The following is a 21,390-nucleotide window of genomic DNA, read 5'->3' as shown; positions in this document are numbered from 1 at the left end:
ACACCTCAGTTTTCTGTTAACTTATATGGACACAGTTACCAGAGCAGACCCATCCCTTGCGTGCACCCATTGGGTGTTCTGACCAGTCCCACTACAGCCTTTGAGCACATTGTCTTGGAAGCAGTAATGAGTCATAAATACATGCATTTGCGTGCATAAACTGGGTTATTTTAAATGTGTATTTGTGTATGCAGATGCAGAGTTTCAGAGTTCTGAAAAAAACACTTGCCCAGATAAACACGCACACCCAAGTACTTAAGAAGTCAGAAAAAAGCTCTTAGTACTAAGTCATCTATAGTGTTGACTATGAAAGGCAAAGTTTGCTTTGAGCAAGCAGGAAATTAGGCTTCTGTTATATCAGTATCTTCCTTTCTATGCCAGGAGTACTATGGCTCCCTGGGAAAGACTTTGTTTTGAAGGTCAGGCTTTAGGAGTGTCTGAAAGCAGGAAGTTCCTTAAACATCAATAGCAACTTCTCCTTTAAAGAAACATAAGGAAAAAGCTGAACATCAAGCCACAAATGGGAGAGGACTTGTGAGCAGCCAACAGTTTCAACCCCCTGCCCTCCAAGTAGCATAGGCAATAACCATGATCTGGAAAGTAGCTCTTTAGTAAGGTCAAACCATATTGCAGAATTGATAATAAATATGAAATAACCCAGTTTATAAAAAATACCAATTAAAGAATTTATTTTCTTAGAGGTTGTATTATGGGAAGTATTAACTCCAACATTTGTAGGCCGCATAAATGTAATTCTAAAGAGCTCTTTGATACCAATTCTCCATTGAAATGTTGTGGGATTTTTCAGAGTGCTTGTTGAATTTATTCATCAGTTAAAACTTGACTATTTCAAGGTATGTAGTAGATATCAGGAGCTATACATATTGGAGACTAAACTTCCACACAAATTTGTCCACAGAGGGAAATATAATTCTAATAGTTTAACCATGCAGGTGTAATTACAGTGCAGGACCCATCCACTCCTCCCATATGGAAACACGCTAGCCCCTTTTGAGGAGCAGGCTTCTGCTAGAGCTGAGGTCCATCTGACTTCCCTGTTATATTCCCTTTTGTGGTTCTCTCCCCACTTTTCTCGGAGTTGACAACTGTCTCCACCTACAGGCTGTAATGGGGTGTGTGTATATCCAAATTAAACTGGTTAATTTTTTAATGGCAGAAGCAAGTTGGAGACAATCTCTTTGTCACTCCCTGTTCAGAGTACCCACATCTTTGAGGCAGACTCTTGCGCTCAGAGAATAAGGGCACTACAGCAGAAAGAGGGAACTGGGAGTGCATGAAACAGAAGAATGATTTTTAAGAGCTTTTCTTTCCTTAAACGCGATTTCATGCAATCAGTGCATATTTAAAAAAAAAAACCAAAGGGGACTCTTGACCTTTTATTTCCAAATACATTTCACATTTAACCAACAAAGGGAAAACTGCCAATTAAAGCTGATGTTCTACCATGACCTCCCCCTGCTGTGCAGATATTCCTTGACACACAGGGTGTGCGACAGCCCCCTAGTTACAGAGGGAAGCTGTTCTCAGACTCCTTGGATCATCCCCATGCCTCCTTTTATCCTAACAGTCCTGCCTCCACATACATATGCCTGTCCCCCCAGTCCCCTAGCCCTCCAGACCCCTCCTCAAATACAAAGGTTTGCATGGTCTATTCCCCTCCTCACCTCTCCAGATCCTGTACCCACAGCTCCAGCAAGGCTGGGCTCCTTTCACCCTCCCCAAACCTGCTCCTAGCCTGGGCTCCCTTCGCTCTCTGGATGCTTTGCCAGGTGCCTGACCCTGGAGCACCACCAGAGCTTTCCCTTCCCTCTCCCATGCCCCTGCACAGCTCTTCACCATCGAGGTATTGCCCAGACATGCACGTGCTGCTACCCAAGGCCTAAGACCCTCAGAGCGAGCCCTCCAACGTTACTGACCCCATGCCACCTACTCTCCTGGTTTTGGCACTGCAAAGAGGGGGAAGGAGAGGATGGGGAGCAGGAGAAGATGTTCCTGCATCCGTTTTCCCACTCTTGTCCCACTTGCAACATGCAACCCCATGTGGGCCCAGCACAAAGGCGAAGCTCCTCTCAGGGCTGGTGGAGAGGAGGTGGCTGCTCCATATAGACATGGGACATAAGAAGTTTTCCTGAGGCTGTTCTCTCCTCTCTCCCAAGTTTCAAAACCATTGACTTAACACTTCAGTGTATTAACACTATGCGGAGCCTTTCTGTAAAAGAGTTCTGGTTTTTTTCAGTTTAACTAGTTGTTTCATGTTAAGTGCTTTTCATTGTGTTTATCTCTGCAGAGAACGCAATCAAAAACCCGCTGCAACACAATGTGTTGCAAGTAGCTTATTTACATTCTGCTTATTTTAGAGTAATAATTTGCTAGTGTTTTCCACATGATTTTATTATGCTTGAGATAGAAGCTAGCCTGGACATGAAAAATGATTACAATTATTTACCTATTAAATGGTTGCGACACTTTTCTGATGAAGACGTAATAGGTCCCACATTAAGTCAACTGCTATTTAGGCAGGAGCGTTTAGTTATGAAATAGTCTCAACTTCTTTATGCAGTCAAGGCACAAATGATCATAACTGGAAAGCAAATTCCCTGTTTTGTAAAGATGAATGTTTCATCCAGAAATGCCTGCAACTGCAAAAATGGAAAAGCATGTTTTAAAGTCATCTAAGGTATTTTCAGAGGAATGTGCACAAGAAACAGGCTGAAGGGTGCCGGTTGTCACCCAGTGTAGGCAGAACATTTGTCTTCTTGCTCCTTCAGCTAAAGCCAAACCACAGCTCTCAGACCTGAGAGCTCTTCTCATCCATTTGGAGTGAAAGAGGGGAGGACACTCACTCATGGTTTTTACCATCCCGTACAGACAGTTGACCTTTGCTTGTTTGCCCACTGCCTCTCCAGACCATTTCCCTACAGGCATCGTGGCCGTCCCTGCTTGTGCCAGGGTGTGCAGTCGGCTGGGAGCCAGACGCCTCTCTGGCTAGCACACACTTACGAACAGGAAGGGGAAATGGCAGGAGAGAAAAGGGAGGGGAGAAAGGTGTGACTTACTGAACTAAACTTTCTGCTATCACTGCATGGCAAACCACCCCTAGAGGATAGCTAAAAGGATCAGAGAATCAAACTAGAGAAAGCAGCCTCATATTAACTTGTTGAAGAGCACAACGATATCTGTGAATTGCACTCTCTCCTTTCAGTGAAAGGTTCTGATCATCTAAATTGAGTTTCCAAACGTTTATCAAAATTGCTGATAGTACTAATGCTCCTCTAGAAAGGCACAGCTTCTATTTACCGGAAAGGTCTGAACTAACAAAGTGTTCTGTTCTTTTTCATTCTGTTCCTTGCTTTTATAATGCATTGTGTCCTCAGTTGAACACACATAAAAGCTTCCTAGTGTTAGTGGTACTGTTTTAACTGTAACTAATCTGTCTGCCTAATTTTGGACCTTTTGAGGGGATTTTTCTTCCTGTTGTTTACTAGTATAGAAATGCTGAGATCCTGTGTATTTAACATACTTGAGAATCAAGTGATATTAGTTTTATTCAGGATGAAAAAACAACACATTTAGTAACCCATCAGACAGTGGGTTAGGCATTCATGCAATTCTTTTAAATTATATGTTTAAGAAAAATATTTTTCCTTCAGTCTGCACTAAAAGAGACTCATATTCACTTCTTTTATTTAATAAGTATACACCTGTGAATTTGTTTTTAAGCAGATTCTGTCTCTGCGTACAGTTACAGAGCTCTTGGAATACTCCACATTGGCATTATAATTAATGCTATAAATACAGCAGAATAAAAGAGGATTTTTCTATAGTGTGTTATTAAAAGGCAGCTACGCAGTATGGCCTTTCTAAGGAAGCTGCCCCTGATTCTGTGAAATCAAGTCAGCTACAATCCCAATCAACATCTCTTCAACTTCTGCTTATATAGCAGTCTAAACCGTGTTTTTTAAATGCAAGACACAGAGAAGTTGAGCTCGAGCTCTGAATTCTACATCACAGTCCCATTCTATATATTTCTGTTCATGGTTTTCGAAGTCTACAGAGGTACATATCCAAGTCTTTGTACATGCCATTGCATGGTAAATGTTCGAGCTGACTTAAACATGGCTATAAACTAATGCATATCATGTTAAACCAGTTTCAAAACTATTGCAGTCCTGTGAGAAAACTATGTAGATACATGAAAAACAGTTAATTCCAACACCAACATAAATGAGTCTAGAAGTTTACAAATTTTACAGCATAAGTGAAACTTAATGATGTGTTTTCAATACCTTTAAGTGTATCTCCAAAACCATGAGCCTCTTTTTCAAAAATTAAATGGCCTACAGAATCAAGGAAAGGAAAACCACTCTAGAAGTGTTAATGATTTTGTGTCTCCAAATCAGGTCCTGCCAATTGTGGTTTTCTTCAGCACAGTAATGTCTATGCTTTACCACGTTGGATTCATGCAATGGCTTGTTGGAAAGGTATGAATTTTTGCCAGTAGGTACTCATTTGCCTAGTACGGGACACTTCTTGAACACATGCAGCCAAACTACAGCATTGGCCCTGACCAAGCTGCTCAGGGGTACACATATGGAAAGTAGTTGTTTATTTTTAACCTGGAAATAGTTCCAAATGTTACCACTGCAAAATCCTAATTGGCATCACATAGCACACTTTCCTCCCCCCAGTCTGGTTTTATTGCTAATGTCGTAGTAATTGTTAGATTTGCCTGGCTAGCTTTAGCATTCCTCAGATGCCATACTTGCTTAAATCTTCCTTTCTGCCTGCCCCTCTCCCAGCCCCCAAAGTGCAGGATGGAGGTTACATCACAGACAGTGGATTCCTGCTTTCTATTAAGCATTGCAGTAGCAATTGCATATGCCTTCCTATCAGAGGTCCCCAGAATAAGATCAGAGGCTGGTTCCTCACCTCATGGTCTCAGTGTTCATTTCTGCCAGGTCCTAGACCCAGTGCCAGTGTCCACTAAGATGAAAGCAAGCCCACAGAAAGTCCACTTCCTGCCCTGTCCGGCCAATGAACTTACCATGTGAGGGAAAAGACCTTCCTGAATGGTGGTAGTTAAACCTTATTTGAAGATACCCTTAAAAAGTTCTTTGTCCTTCTCATTCAAAGGATTGTTATATAAGCGCCACAAACGTCACCTAGCTGAAACAGTGTGCTAAAATTTCTGCAAGGCATTTTTAGCCTTATCTAAATTTCACATTTTTTTCCCTTCATATGATCCAAGTCCCTTTAGACAGGTACATAAGTAATAAGGACACACCAAAATATCTGCTTTGATTAATTTAGTTTAACAATTTAGTGCCCAGGAGGAGCCTGGGGTACTCTCAATTCTGTTAAATTATTCCTCCTCTGGCTTATTTCAACATGCTACTATGAAATGAATGTGCCATATCTTGAAGCTGAAATCATTAACTCAGGAAATATTGTAAGGTGTCTCAGAACTCTTACATTGGCGTGATTAATTCAAGAAGTACATGGAATAATCAGACCAATGTGGGTTTTTTTTCTCTTTTTTAATCATTTTAGGTTGGTTGGATAATGCAAATTTTCATGGGGACAACTCCTGTTGAGTCTCTGGTAGCTGCAGGTAACATATTTGTGGGACAGGTGAGTTGGAGCATAGAAAAAACATGCTACCACAGAATTACTGAATATTGTGAAATATTGCTGCTCAGCGAGCATCTGTGCATAAAAAAATAATCATTTCATATGAAGCTGGGGCTCCAGTATAGCAGGACTGGTGGTTGATTTCCAGAATTCCAGCACATTCATGTCGGCAGTGATGAACAATGGGGTGGATTTTGGGAACCATGTTTTCCCAACGGAAAGTCAAGCATCAATGTAGGTGATAGACCTCCCTTAAAATGACTACCAGACTATTCCAAGGCTCTGAAGAAATAACAATTTCAGGGTTTTTTCAAATGAAACGGCAAATGGGACGAAAAGAGGGCACATGAGGCAGTGTTGTGGTTTAATCCCAGTCAGCAGCTAAGCCCCACACAGCCGCTCGTTCACTCCCCCCCCGGTGGGATGGGGGAGAGAATTGGAAGGGTAAAAGTGAGAAAACTCATGGGTTGAGGTAAAGACAGTTTAATAGGTAAAGCAAAAGCTGCGCACACAAGCAAAGCAAAACAAGGAATCCATTCGCTGCTTCCCATGGGCAGGCAGGTGCTCAGCCATCTCCAGGAAAGTAGGGCTCCAGCACGCATTAATGGTGACTTGGGAAGACAAACGCCATCACTCTGAATGTCCTCCCCTTCCTTCTTCTTCCCCGGTTTTATATACTGAGCATGACAGCATATGGTATGGGATATCCCTTTGGGCACTTGGGGCCAGCTGTCCCGGCTGTGTCCCCTCCCAGCTCCTTGTGCACCCCCAGCCCACTCACTGGTGGGGTGGGGAGAGAGGCAGAAAAGGCCTTGACTGTGTGTAAGCACTGCTCAGCAACAACTGAAACATCCCTGTATTATCAGCACTGTTTTCAGCACAAATCCAAAACATAGCCCCATACCAGCTACTGTGAAGAAAATTAACTTGATCCCAGCCAAAACCCGCACAGGCAGGCAACGGCAGGAGAGACAGACAATGCAGAAAACTAAGATCCAGGGCTGGCTGTGCAAGGCCTTAGACAAAAACGCATGGGACAAAGTCTAACATTCCACTTTAATGGGAAATCCATTAAACTCATACTACAGCAGTGTCTGCCCCAGGCTTCAAAGCAATGTGGAAAGATCACCAAGTAGCAGCCGAACCCAAAAGCGACATTAGCATATCAGTTATTTAGCAGTGGTGCATCACTGTATCACACTGCTTCAAGACTTAAACTAGTACCTCCGCATGACACTGCCTCCAGGATGTGCGCGCACACGTGCCAGAGCGTCTGAGAGCTCCAAGCTGCCCACAGTGGCTGGTATGCATGTTTCACTTGATGCACAGGCTTACCTGCAGCTCAGACCTGTGGCTGTCCCTAACTCACTCACAACTGGATTAGGATTTTTTGGCAATTTCACTTGGCCTTTGGGGGACATGGTAAACCAGCAAGAATTGGCTTCAGACAAGATGGATGTTGGTACAATTTTGCTTCCTGGGGTAAAAAACCCCCAACCTATTAATATTCAGAGCACTCGTTAGCACTAACTAGTCAAAGACACCGAAGGAAGTGTGATGCAGCCACTCATTTTTCTGCTCTGTTAATAAAAGAAGCCTCTGAGGGTTTATTAGGAAGTTCTTAATTTGGTAGTTGTTTTTCACTTCCAGACAGAGTCTCCTCTCCTGGTACGGCCCTACTTACCATACATCACCAAATCCGAACTCCATGCAGTCATGACAGCCGGATTCTCAACTATTGCTGGAAGTGTCTTAGGAGCATATATTTCTTTTGGGGTAAGATGGGGAAAGAGAACTGGAAAATATACTGTTTTTCTGAAATCATGTAAGTATAAAAGCCCAGCTAAAATGCTTTGGAAGTATACTTGCTTCATTCCCATCTTTTTTTTTCCTGAAGGAATTAACCACAAAAATCCTCTGTCTTCCGACAGTAAAAAGGATACCACGATCGGATCTTGAAAATATTGTTAAGTAGCACAAATGTCTATCTAAGTAATACAGAGAGACTTCCTGCCGTAGCTGCAAGGAACTGACTGATTTGTATACTTTCCGACAGTCCAGATGAACTGACGTGTGGAATATACTAATGGCTTAACCCTCCCACTTCTGTGGCAGTGATATAGATCACTGTATCCATAGTGTTATAGATAAGTCCTTCAGGAACTGTTGCTAGCCATATGAGCCTAAAGAGTTGACTTGTGACTGAGGTTCTAGTGATGCTGTACAAACGCAGGTAGTAAACGTCTTGTCTGCTAAGGGGCTGGCAGCACAAAGCCAGAAAAACAGGGCCAAAGATGTGACTTATGATCAGAGTCATTGGGGGATGGTTGATAAATATATTAGTTCCATATCTGAATAAAATACAGCAGAGAGGCAGAGGCAAGAAGGGAGGATTGGAAGCGAGATGGAAATACTGCAGAAGTTAGCAAAGAAGTTGTTTTGTGTGGAAATTTGTGAAAGAAGGGGTGAAAGGGGAATAGAAGAAAGAATTTATGTCAGGCCAGGTAAATTTTTTTTCCTAAACACAACATCAAGGGACAAAAAACATTTTCTGCCACTGCAAGGCATACAGGGGGTGTTAAGGAAGGCTGACTCTCACTCACCTGCTCTGCTATTGCTATACCCAGCTGCACTAGAAGGACCTGGGGTTTTTTTGTTTCTTTTGCCTTCTGGCTTGCCACTAGAGAGGAGTGAAGCAGTTTGCCTCTTGGAAAGATTACTCCATACTTTTCACTACTTAGATTTTTCTTGTCTCAAATGGGCTTTCTCCTATATTGCTCATTCTCTTCTTTTCCCTATGAGCAATGTGAACTTTTTAATGACCCCCTGTAGAAAAATAATCCAAGCATCCAATAAATTTAATTGCTTTCCTCCGTGTTTGTGCATGATGTGGTTATCACAGCATACCTTCTGTCACCTGGAATTCTAGGTTTCTGCCTCCCACCTACTGACTGCTTCTGTCATGTCAGCACCAGCATCATTAGCCACTTCCAAACTATTCTGGCCTGAAACTGAAAAGCCTACAGTAACTCTGAGGAGTGGCCTACAAATGGCAAAAGGGTAAGCTGATCTAGGCTCTAGTTAATAGTAATACTCATGCAAAAATGAGATTTGGAAAAATAACTCCTCACACATAAGCTTTAGGTTAGTACACGGTAGATGTGCAAGCAATAAATTAATTACACAAAAATATACCCCAAATGAGTAGTTTGTGAATTCAGGTGCAGCGTGCCCTATTACAACATGTGGAGGTATCACTACCCATTGGGACAGGCACAGACATGCCAGGGACAGGCACAGAGATGCCAGGGACCTGAGCCAGACAATAAACCCTTCAAAGAGAGGCAAATGCCTACCTGAGGTGAGCCACCAAGAGGTTTTCCCATTTGCTCTGTTGCTGTCTTTGCTTTCTAACAAATCTGTAAATGCAAACATGCAAAAGCAAAGGTGGAGCAATAATTTCAACAACAACAGCAACGAACTTGTTGCCCATCTGCAGGGAGACTCACTTGCCTTGAGAACAACAGGCAAAGGAAAAAGGCTTGTAAGGAACTGTTCCCGAACAGCCTGGGTATCTCTGCAAGGGCTGCCTGCAAGAAGAGCAGTGCTCACTCCCCATCCCAGTGGTACCACAGGCAGTCACAGTACTGAGACCCGATCCAGAGCTTGCCCAGCCCCGAATGTGTCAGAATTCACCCTTAGGGCACCAAAAGCATACCCTCCCAGTGGCTGCCATGAGGATCAAGAGCAAAAACCTACTCCACCTCATCAGTATTTTCCCTATGAGTAAACAGACAGCTTCGCTAGTAGATTTCTCATCAGGTCCATGTAACTTTTAGTTCTATGATTTGTTCTTGAATTAAAAAAAGTTCACACTCTGGTTTTCTTTTCATTGACAAAGTGAATCAAAGAACCTGCTGGAAGCAGCCAGTCAAGGTGCCTCTACCTCCATCCTGCTGGTGGCAAACATCGCTGTGAATCTGATCTCCTTCCTTGCCCTGCTGGCTTTCCTTGACTCAGCCCTCTCTTGGGTGGGCAATCTGTTTGACTATCCACAGCTGAACTTTGAGGTATGGTCTTCAGGTCCTTCACGCAGCTTATATACATGCATAATTTGTCTTTCTCAAATGAAGTGCCTGTGTGGTTTTGTTGTGGGGTTTTTTCGTTTTTTAATGTGATCTAAAACCATACATTCTTATGTGCATGTTCTTGAAAAATGTCTTTACAGCCGAAGGAAAATTGTTGCCATGTAAATATTCCTGTATCCGTTAGTCCACGTGTAGCTCCCCTCTGTGGTGCTCTTGCTAAGCAGCAGAGTATGTTTACAGAGCACTGCATGCTAATACCTGCCTCCTCTGACTTGACAGTGCAGCAGATCTGTCCGTTACACACTTGCCAAGCCATTAACGTCCTTTCAACGCAAACTTTAAAGTGGCTTTAGCTTCAGAGAGCCCCATCAAGTCCTTAATGTTCACTAGCTTCACTTAGATAAGGACACTGGGGCAAGGCCGGACTTGTCTGAACCCACGCTTACTCAATACCACTTAGTTCTCAACACAATTAGGTTGTAAAACTGCATCCAAATTACTCAGCTGAGTAAACAGGCTTTAAACAGGACTTCATTTTTAACCTAGGTCAATACATCATTTTTGACCCAATGAAACAATCTTGGTTCCATGGTTGTGGGCTTTTTGTTTTGCAAGCTCCTAATAAAAGTGCCGTGTGAAACACGGATATAGCATTGCAATAAAGGTGCTGCAGAAGTGAATACACACTCATAGCAGATGTGGCTTCAGCAATATTAAGACGTTACCCTGCACAGCTTCCACAGATTATCCCACTGCACGGATACCCACAGCAGAGGAAAGGCACAAGTATGCATACCTCAGCCACACTCATGCAAGGGCTGGTATTTTAGTAACTGCTGGATGGAGTAAGATTTGGACAGATAGATAACCCACAAGGAGCTGAGACCCACAGACATGTTGCATTCAGCCATCCATCCCTTTTGAGAGACACTAATCTCTAGCCTCTTGTGGGCAGAGAAACCAACCAGGAATAGTAACTGCTTAAACACCTCAGTTACATTCACTAAAGACAATCTGACCAAACCCTTTCACAGCGGAAGCTATTTTCTCTCTTATATAAAAATAAGCTATACTGTGATATGGGATTTTTCCTTATTTTGCATAAAACTTTTAATGCTAGGAAAAAAAGTACAGCTTTAATTATGTCAGATGCACAGCTTTTATGCAGAGACAAGTCTTTTGTTTACAGCAGTTGGAGTCCAATAACCTGGTAATTAAGCATGTTCATTAACACACTTGATTTAATCAGCGAAAGAACCAGACTTCTCAATTCTCTTATCAGCTCTTTTAACTGAACCCTCCTTCTCTGCTTCAAACACTATGCCCAGTCTGAAGCCTTTGTTGGGGAAAAAAGGCACAGAAACTTTTGTTTTACTTTAGGTGTAAAATTAAGGACATACCTAATTACTTTGTTATATCTAGATTTTGGGTTAGTCTTTTAAAAATTACTTAAGCATACCTTACTATTAGAAACCCTCAGTATCCCAGCCATGTTGGCAGTAAGAATTCAAGGCCAATTTTTCTCTGCTGAAATAAAACCATCTTTATTTTAAGTTTAGAGAATTCATCGCATGCCACTGTTCTTTGATCAACAATATCTTTTGACCTGCTTTGTCTTACATATTTTGCAGAACATTTGTGCTTATGTCTTCATGCCATTCTCTTTCATGATGGGGGTAGACTGGGAAGACAGTTTTATTGTCGGTGGACTACTAGGTTACAAAACTTTCTTCAATGAATTTGTGGCTTATGAGCGCCTCTCAAAACTGATTCACAACCGAGAAAAGGGTGGGAGCATGTACATTAATGGTGTGAAACAGTATATGACTGTAAGTAACGTTTTCTATTCTACAGATTTATTGGATCTAATACTTTTCTGCTGAAACTCATCTTGTTTTTTAATATGGTACAAAGGGATAATGGTGGGATATTACTCTAAAGTGTGGTTTTCAGTGACAGAGTTCAATTATGAAAATGCAGCATTGCTTTGTGAGGCTGCCCTGACTGCCATCACACTAGCTACCTCTAACGAACATAGCAAAAGAAAGGCATAGTTTTGGGGAACATGCAATGTCCCACAGGACACTGCACATAAGACCAAGGTTGTCTCCAAGATGAGTTTCTTCTTACCTCGTTCTTAGCTAGCACTTCCCTATGAGACAGTCTCCCAGGAAAATCCTGGGCAAGAACTGGAGGATCCTCCTGACCACAGAGGTTTAGCCAAGCATTAAGCTTCAAGAGAGGCATCCAGCAAGCTTTAGCTGATGGCATTTAAGATATTACTGGCACACCTCTGCTGGAGGTTATTGTCCCCTGTGCAGAAGGCAGTAGTACAAAACATGTATTACATGGTATACACCTCCCTTGCCGCGCTGAGTCCAACCAGTTTGTTTCAATTCCCAACGAAAGTTAGTTTGCATGAGGATTTCCAGCCAAAGCCTAGGCCCACCTCTCATTGCCATGTCCACCTAGATTCCCCCAAGGGGACACATAATGCCTACTACAATTCACTGAGGAAGAAACTTAGAGGATGGCAATACAAAGGGCATGCTAGGTGTGTGCACAGGGCAAAGAGCATGCAGTGATCAAGGCTGACCTTTGCAGCCATGACTGCTCCCCCATCTGGCATCCACATGCACAGCCTGTGCTGAATTTATCCTCATTCTAAGCACAGGCAACGGAAACCATGATATCTGGCTTTACACCTTCACTGGCCTCTCTTCTTCAAATCAAGACAAATTGTCACTGTAGAGGACCCTTAATTGGGAAGCATCCTTTTGTACAGCTTTTAATCTTCATTTAATCTGGTGTGATGCTGTGGATACCTGCCTTATCTACAAAACCAAAAATATGTTCCTGACCACTTGCATTCCCTGCTACCAGAACATATTTCACAAGTGGAGGGAGAAAGCCAGGCGGTCTGATCAAATACTCACACGCTTGCCTGAGCATCCATTACCAGTTTTCCTGGAATTGCTGGAAACACGATGCTAGCCTAGATGGACCTTTGATCTGCCCTGCTATAGTCATGCTACTTTCATGCTACTTTCTACAAGGGGAACATGGCTCCAAACTTCTGAAGGAGTGAATTTTTTTTTTTTTAATCTGGAAGTCAGTCTTAAAATTCAGTCTGTATTTCACCTTTTTTTCTTTTTTTTTAGTAAGATGTCACATAGAACTTCCATGTTCACTTCTAATACCTATATAGAGCTGTATAAGCTTCCACGGTAATAAACTCTGAGATATAAAAATAATTTTGATTCATAACACTAGTAAAAATTGTCCAGTAACCATTTTAATTACAGCACACAGTTCAAGTGAGAGTGTGCTTGACTTGCACTTTTAATTCCTCTTCAGCTTCAGAACTCTGTAATGCATCCAGGCACAGATATTCAGTCAGAGCAAGCAAACAAGCGGTCTCCTGAACTCCCTCACCTGAGTCAGTAATGACAAGGCTTCCTGTTTTCGGAACTAGGAAAGTGCAAATGAAAGCAGGGAAATCACAGCACACAAAGCCTTTTCTAGGAAAAGCAGGTAGAGTGGGTACTTGAAAAGCATTTTCCTACATATGTGCAGAGTGATTGAAAATATCTGCAAATTTGTTTTCATAAAACAGGAATGGGAACAGAGAAACTTCTAATAAACAGGAAGCCTACTAGAACACTCACTCAGGCATCTTCAGCTTGGGCCTAAAACACAGTAAACAGGAGTTCAGAGCTGCCATGGGGACAAAGATCCATTTGTTGAGATATGTTGCCTCCTTTCCCAAAATGTTTGAACTAAATTTGTCTCAAGGTTTGCTAGGTTTGTAGCCTGATTTCACCCAAGGTAATTTTGTGTCCTGTGAGGTGTCCCTCCGTGGGGGCAAAGGCCAACCCAACCTTGCCTCTGCTCTGAGGTCCAGACTGAGCTGGTGTTGCCCAAGGGGAGGAAGGTGGCTGAAATCAGGAAGGAAATAAGCCCCTAATGGGGATTCCAAAATCATAATGTCCCTCTGCCTGGTATCACATCAAAGCATCCACTCTCTAGGAGACCCATTTCCCTTTTCTTCCTCTGTGCACAAGGTGGAGCATGCACAAAGCAGCTTTGCACATGGAGCCCTCTGCTCGTTCAGGGACAAAGAAGTAAGGGATACATACCAAAACTTGAGGTTTCAAGCGAGTGTCATAAAGGCAGTCCAGCTACGAACAACAAGCTGAGTGAAAGCTCTCTGACTTAAACCTTCAAAAAACAGCAGCTAAATTGCCACTAGTAAGATAATTATTTTTTTGTCTTTAATGACTACTATTCGATTCAACAAGGTACAGCAACGTACATGAAAAATAAAACCATCACATGGTTTATGAGTCCTTACATGGGCAGTGGGTACGAAAGCCTGCACCTTTCAGCAAGAGAATGAGCCTATGTTGCTGAAAGTCGCACACCGGGGCAGCAACCAAGCCAAACAGAGTGATTTCAGTACTCGGAGTCCTGAGCCACAATGCCATACTTTCAGACCTCTAAATCAGCCTGAGCTGTCTCAAACCACTCAACAGGGTGTGTGTTTGTTTTCCAGGTTCGCTCTGAAGTCATTGCCACCTATGCTCTTTGTGGGTTTGCCAACTTCGGCTCCCTGGGACTGGTAATAGGAGGCCTGAGTAAGAACACCTCTCATGGACAATTTATTTGGCAAGCAAATCCCAAAGAAAACACCCAAAGGACCAGGCTGTGGGTGAAGCTTAGCAGCTTTAGGGGCTGAGCAGCTGCTCTGCCACAACCAAGCACCCAACTGTGCACGGAAGGGCTCCCAGAGGGGTGCAGGCTTTGGCAAGGAGATACTGGGAGAGGGGCTGAGGGCAAGGAGAGGGGACCAAGCCCTGCTGATTTGCCTCTCTGTCCAGCCCTCACACCGTGAGCCTGAGCTACTACAGCGCTTGGGCTTCAGGAGGAGTAAACCGTCCTTGTAGCCTGCTGGTTTGAAAGACAAAGTTGGCTGTTTCTTGTAAAAATGTCACATATATGCAGTAGGCTTATAGGGAAAGGGGAAAAAAAAGGCTTTTCAGATCTTGAGGGAAAAATAAAAATTGAAAAACCATCTGGGTTCCTCACCGGGCAGCCAGAATTGCTGGTGGCCGCCTTTACCCTGGAGCCCAGGCGGGCTCGGTGGTGCCAGCAGTGGGGCAGCATGGAGGAGCAGGACTCAGCTGTGGGGCCAGACCCCAGTGTGGTGCCTGGGATTTGCATGGGAAAGCCGCCATCGGCCAGCACAGATGTGCACACTGCCAAAGCAAACAGGAGTCACCATTTTATACACAAGCAGGCTCATCTTTATATGTATTTATGTTTGACACACACTTTAATTTTCTTCCTAGCAAGCATCGCTCCCTCAAAAAAAAAGGAAATAGCTGGCGGTGCTTTCAGAGCAATGATTGCGGGAACTGTCGCCTGTTTCATGACTGCCTGTGTTGCAGGTACCGTACCCAGTTTGGTGTCTCTTGCAGTCAGGGACCACAGGGTGGCAGTGCGTCGGTACGATAGACACAGCTGGGCAACCTCTGTCACTCAAACGCTAGCATTTTCGGGTTTGGCAGGATTAAAAGCCAATATACGACGAAAGGTTCCTGAAAACTGGAATATGACAAGATTTATTTGATTTCTTCCGTTATGTCATATCTCTTTTTTTGTTACTCTGCTGTACCACATGAGTCATGAACAAAGCAAGTTATAGACGAGTTACAGTCCTTCCTCCATGCCGCTGGCTACAGAGATATGGAAGTAACTATGGAGCAGAAATGGAGAAGTGGAATGAAAAGAGGGTGTAACAGAGAAGGAGCAAGGGGAAAGCTGAATAACTTTTTGCCTTAATGTTAAATTGATATTTTGGGCTGTTAGTATTCCCTCGGAACACTTATGTTAAACGGTGTGAATGAATGAAATGGTCCCAAGATGGGACTCAACAACAGTTCCTTATTTTCAAAGTCTCACCTTCAAGCTGAGCAAAGAGTAACAATGCAACAGCCACTTTAGGGAGGAAGTTAAGAAGAACATAATATTAATGATTCAAAATATTAATTAATTGACCAGATATGATTCAGCAGGTAAAATTTATCCCCAGTATTTAACAATCCCTTTCCCAGCTTTCTTTTCTGAGCATGTGATACACAGAATTGCATGATGAAGGTTAAAGCACTCATATTCCGCCAGTGAAGAAAGATCTTGGTGCTTTATGTAGCTGAAAACAGCATGTCTGCTTCTACCACAGCTTCCCTATCCCTTTATGTTCACTGCAGCAACAGAAACATACACATTTTAAGGATAAGCCCACACTATTTTCTGAAGGTTATAGAACTAGTACACTTGAAATGTCATTAGTCTCACAGCCCTCCATAATATTTTAAAACATGACACTACTCTGTATAACCGAGGAATCAGGAAGTCTTACTAAAATGTGTCATTTTCACAATCCTGGCCTTAAGAATAAACTTGTGAACAGCCACTGGGAAATCTTTCCAAAAGAATAAAATCTGCTTTGGAAAGAAAATTACATTCCACCAACTCCTGCCATGATAAATGCTTTCCTTACGCCCAGAAGAAGGTAAAAGAGCTAAGCAATTTCTACTACCTCAGTTAAGATAAGAACATATTAAAAATGTGTCCAGGTTCCACAACACTTCCTACAAGAAGGAGCTGTCACTTTCATATTTTTGTGTCTGCATTACTGCATTGAATGCTGACATTACTATTTATACGAAATTTTGGAGAACATCTAGGAAAGCAAAGGTAAATAAACTGTAACTATCTCCATTTAAAACAAAAGAAAAGGTCCTGTATTTACTTGCACTGCTATAAATGCAGCATAGCTCCATTTTAGTTAATGAAAGCACACTGGCCCAGCAGTGAGAAAGCCATTAGCATACCTTTTTAGTAGCACTAAAAGGGGCAGAAAAACAAACTGTTCTAAGTGTAACAGTTACATAGTTTAATTTCTACATATAAAAAAAAAAAATTGTGGTCACTCCTTAATCCAGTTCTGTAAAATTATTTGGATTTTTTAAAAATCCCACATTTCAAGGATTTTAATCTTGCACCTTTACAGAACCATCTCGGAGGGTGATTTCATATCAGGCAGGATGTTTCATCTGACCATGCCTCAGTGACTGACATCCCCAAGTCTTATCTTCCTCATTACTCATTAAGAAAATTGTTACTTACTTCACAGGAATGCTGACTATCCCTGGTGTGGAAGTTCCTTGCCACATCTTATTAGGAAATGCCTTCAACTCCACCGATTTCCCTGCCAACAGCACAGAGCTAGTTGAATGCTGCCAGCAACTTTTCACCAGGTATTGAGGAACTCTTTATCCTTCTGTCAACATAATTTAGGGAGCTCACGTATTCTCTAAAAGCCTAATTTTATTTTTTGTATTCGGCTTTTTTTCTTAGGCACCTGCTTTCCATGAACTTGCATCTTTTAAAGAAAGGAATATTTTAATGCTGCTGAATTGTTTTCCTTTTCTTGGGCGTTTCTGTGTTACATGACAAACAGAAACAGAACCAACAGAGAACTCAAAACATCTTTGTCCAAACCTGAGCTTCCTGAAAGGCTAAAGATAGATTATCATGTAAAGATTCAGTGGTCTAGCTCAGGCTCATCTCAAATATTAACAAAAAATAAGTAAAATATTTGAACTAACATAATGTTAACATAGTATCTGAGGATAACTCTAGCTGAAAAAAGTCAGGAGCTTTTCCTTCTGCTGTCTGTAAATGTGGCTGAAGATAATGGTAATCGTGCCTGTTTACATACAAAACTTTACACACATCTGAAGTAGAAAAATATTCTGAGGTAAATTGTATTTGATAATTCTCTGTGCAAGATAGAGAAGAAAGAAATAATGATATTAAATAAGGAATATATTCAGATATACTTAACGCTATCTCACAAAGAACCAAAGGTCTATGTATTTAGATTATGGCAAGAACCTTTAAAATTTGTCCTAATGTGCTGCTTTTTTTTCCATTTTCACAACTAATTGCTTTAGAAATAAATACTCTAATTCAGCTTTTTTCCATGCTATCGAAAATAGAAGAACTTAATCCTTCTTTTCACATTTCTTTTCTTAGCAAAGACAACGGTCTAAGACTGAGCACTTGCCTACAACAAAAACATACAATGTAAATGTAGCAGTCATGTTGCTGTAATCTAACCTGCAAGAATTCTCTCAACAAAATCCTCAAATGGGGAAATTTTTCAGAATTGTTTTGGTTTCACTGCATCTGCCTTCACACCCCCTTGCTTAACTAAAAGAGGTTTTGTGTGTGTGTAGTAGAGAGGTATCTTGTTACATCTTCTTAGTATCAAGACTTGTGACAACTTGAAATTTCTTATGATGTTTAACTCCTCATGTTAGGAATCAAAATTCCAATTCTAACTTCAGGTGATTTTTTTTTTCTGTATTAGTCTTCTGACACATATATTTCTTCCTTCTATGCCTTGGTATAAAATGTAGCTTTGAGTATGGGCATATACAATACGTAAGGTGGCCTTATTTTTATGGCAACATTTTTAGATTTCAACTATTCACAAAAATGTAATTTAAAAAAATTATTCATGTTGGTAGCAAGATCACCAGCTTCTGCCTGAACATCCATGCTTGCATATCACTGCAAGGGATTTCTGTTCTGGCAACCTGATGTTCCAAATGAGTTTATCATAACATTGAACCAGGGTCAAAAACTTTTTGCACAGTAAAAATAATCTGTGATATTGGGTACATTCCTTCATTCATATTTCTTCACCACTCCAACCTTTCCTCATCACAGTAATTTTAACTCTAACTCTTGTCTTGCTACAAAGACAAGAACTTGCTCTGTTTTCACCAGAATCAATGTTGAGCAAATGCTTCAAAGATGCAAAAACCTTGACTAGGGAAGTGAAACCTTCAATCATTTCAGTTATCTAGGAAGATATACCCAAGGCATAAGGATTTTATACAGAAAATCAGGCATCACCCTGATAAAAAGGGAGAACATCTGGTCATGGCACATGGCTGGTGTTTGGAAAGTCTTCTCTCTGTTTCATTTCTCATGAAAATTTTAACATGTTTAAAGTTTCTTTGGAGAAAGTGTGCATGCATGTGCACGCGTGCGCATGTGTGTGTGTATATGCATATGTGTGCGTATATATACATATACTACATATATGTACAGAGAGGGAGACAGACAGCGAGAGAGAGATTCCTGTAAGAGAAAAGGAGTATATCTGATTTCTGCTTTTATCTCCTTCTCCAGTGTAAATCTTTCGCAGGAGATTGTCCCTGGAGGAAACTACAGCCTGAGTTCCTGGAGAGGATGTTGCCAGATACTGGATCGACCTGCTTTTCACTGCACTTGGATTAAGCCTTAATTTTTGGGGGGTATAGATCATAAATAAGAGCTGTCTTCCTTGGTAGAAAGGTAATACAAAATTTCCTTTTCCACAACAAGTGTGAACTGCCCCCTCCCCCCAACCTTTATTTTCCATCTCTTACCACCCCAATTCCTCTGACTTGCTTGGAATTACTCATAAATTAAACTGGGATAAATGCAAGACACCTCTTGCTGCAGATCTCTTCTCCCATTACAGATCAGAAGAGAAGGAGACCATTTCTGAGCCTGATTCTCCTCATTTCATTTCTACCCCAAAACTGATGAATCTGTAGAATTAAACTGCTGTAGGCAAGAAAAAAATCAGATCCAGAGGATGTGACTGCCACTTACAGAAAGTTGTGAACTAGAAATAGTATTTAGAATTACCATCCATTCCTAATAGTCTTTCTGCTCTTTTTGATACCAAAGAAGTGTTTTTTATTGTAGCAGGGTTTATCTTTCAAATATGTTTAGAGTCTGAAATAGAGAAATATATTCTTTCAAGGGAAATTACTCAGAAGCATTAACTCTCGCTGTCAAGCAGAACACACCCCACACCTCACATTTATAAGTCATCACTGTCATTCTCCCTCCTTGCTGCTCCCTAGCATGCTCTATTTAATATTAGCCTTTTGAAATGACTGCTCTTCCCATTCCCGTAACTGTAAGCTGGTTAAAAAGGCTACTCCAGCTAGTAAAGACAGCTATGCATGAAAATCTAAAAAAGCCTCTCATATAGCTTGAGGCAGCAGCCTTCCTCCCACAGAAGAGATGTGGTGTGTTTCTTTTCTTTTTTAGGACTCATCTATAGCAGGATTACATGGAAGGCAATTTTAGCAGAGGATATGTGACGTTGCTCTCCCTACACCTGGTCAAAGAGATTGCCCACCTGCTTTGCTGATGGCTTAATCAAAAGATGATATACATGGGACGTTGCATCTTAAATGTAGCAAAAAAAGCAGCAAAAGCAGGAGGGGATTGCTAACAAGTACTCTCATGCTTTCAGGTGACTATTTTCCCTCTGTCCTTGTGATGGTGCTAGGAGTTCAGTGTAGAGGTCTTTGCGTCTCTCTCAACACGAAAAGGGAACTGTGCATTTCACCCACTCGGGGTTAACGTGGAAGCTTGGACCCGGAACCTCCAGTGCCCAGGAACATATTTCTGACAACAGAATTGCCAGCAACAATGAACCTGCAACACAGACCTGAGAAGAAACATTTGTTTTAATCAAGTGCTTGCTAGCACTCTATACTTGTATAGATTCAAAGATCTACATGAACATTTTGGAAATAATGGGTTAAATAACAGATGAAGCCTACGTGGAGGTATCCCTCTTTCAAAAGTCTTGCAAAAAAGGGAGACCTTAACCTGCTTTGCGGTTACTGGCATGGCAGTGCACAATAGGCTGTAACTAATGCAGATGACAAGTTAATGAAGCACAGGTGGCATGACTCAATGTGTCACCCTCAGAAGCATCTCACTGGATGTCAGTACGTACTTAATAGCCTTGTGGAGCTTTGTACTGTAGCATTCACAGGGTGTTAGTTAGTCACTAAAAGTCACCAGTAATAATTCCAGGAAATGTTTTACACAGTGTTCAGTGTACAATAGTTCCAGGAAACATACTGTGTAGCCCTTATCACGCTCAGAGCATATACAATCAAAAAACCCTATCCTTAATGTAAGACAAATCGTCTCTGGCCCCAATCTAAAAAAGCACTGAAATATGTAAATGGCGCAAGGCTGGTAGGGAACAAGAATATTTCTATTTTAATTGGCTGAGAGGCAGTTGGAAAAACCAAACACACTTTTAGAAACAAACTCTTCCAATTCAACATACCACAGCAGCACTTGCAACCTATATACCTTTGTGAACATGTGAATAACTGATTAGGTCAAAGAGGCAAGTCATATACAGCAAGTTATGGAGCCAAGGAAGTGTTCTCCAAACCAGGTATCGCCTCTTTCTCACAAAAGACATGAGTAGAGAGAGACAAGCTGCTAAAGAGACAGAATATGAATACCATTCATTTCTTCTGCAGACTGAAACAGGTTTTGCTACACAGTGGTTAGACTGCTTCCCACTATGCAGTGACATAAATCCATGGTTGCCAAATTTTGTGAGTCTGTGGATCACTAACAGACCTCCAAATTTCAACTAGATACAGGTAGCTTTAAAGTCACGTAAGCATGTTGCTCAGCAGTGGCGTATAGCTGGGAAGGTGGCTCTGAACCTCAGCCCCACCAGCAGTGGTAGAAGACA

General features: G+C 41.7%; 1 protein-coding gene across 1 annotated transcript in view; it reads left to right on the top strand.

The window, feature by feature from the left end:
- SLC28A3 (solute carrier family 28 member 3) overlaps window positions 1-19,125 on the top strand; it is a 44,538-nt gene extending 25,413 nt beyond the window's left edge. The window contains exons 9-18 of the mRNA XM_075488623.1: window positions 4,422-4,502; window positions 5,572-5,652; window positions 7,303-7,428; window positions 8,582-8,712; window positions 9,554-9,722; window positions 11,372-11,569; window positions 14,296-14,377; window positions 15,092-15,190; window positions 16,939-17,062; window positions 19,011-19,125. Of these exons, the coding sequence (XP_075344738.1) occupies window positions 4,422-4,502; window positions 5,572-5,652; window positions 7,303-7,428; window positions 8,582-8,712; window positions 9,554-9,722; window positions 11,372-11,569; window positions 14,296-14,377; window positions 15,092-15,190; window positions 16,939-17,062; window positions 19,011-19,125 (1,206 nt within the window). The remainder of the gene's footprint in view (window positions 1-4,421; window positions 4,503-5,571; window positions 5,653-7,302; window positions 7,429-8,581; window positions 8,713-9,553; window positions 9,723-11,371; window positions 11,570-14,295; window positions 14,378-15,091; window positions 15,191-16,938; window positions 17,063-19,010) is intronic.
- Window positions 19,126-21,390: the final 2,265 nt, after the last annotated feature.

Source organism: Mycteria americana, chromosome Z (genome assembly GCF_035582795.1).
Source record: "Mycteria americana isolate JAX WOST 10 ecotype Jacksonville Zoo and Gardens chromosome Z, USCA_MyAme_1.0, whole genome shotgun sequence".
Lineage (NCBI taxonomy): Eukaryota > Metazoa > Chordata > Aves > Ciconiiformes > Ciconiidae > Mycteria > Mycteria americana.
The sequence above is the reverse complement of the archived record's forward strand: the minus strand, read 5'-3'. Positions and strand labels throughout refer to the sequence as shown.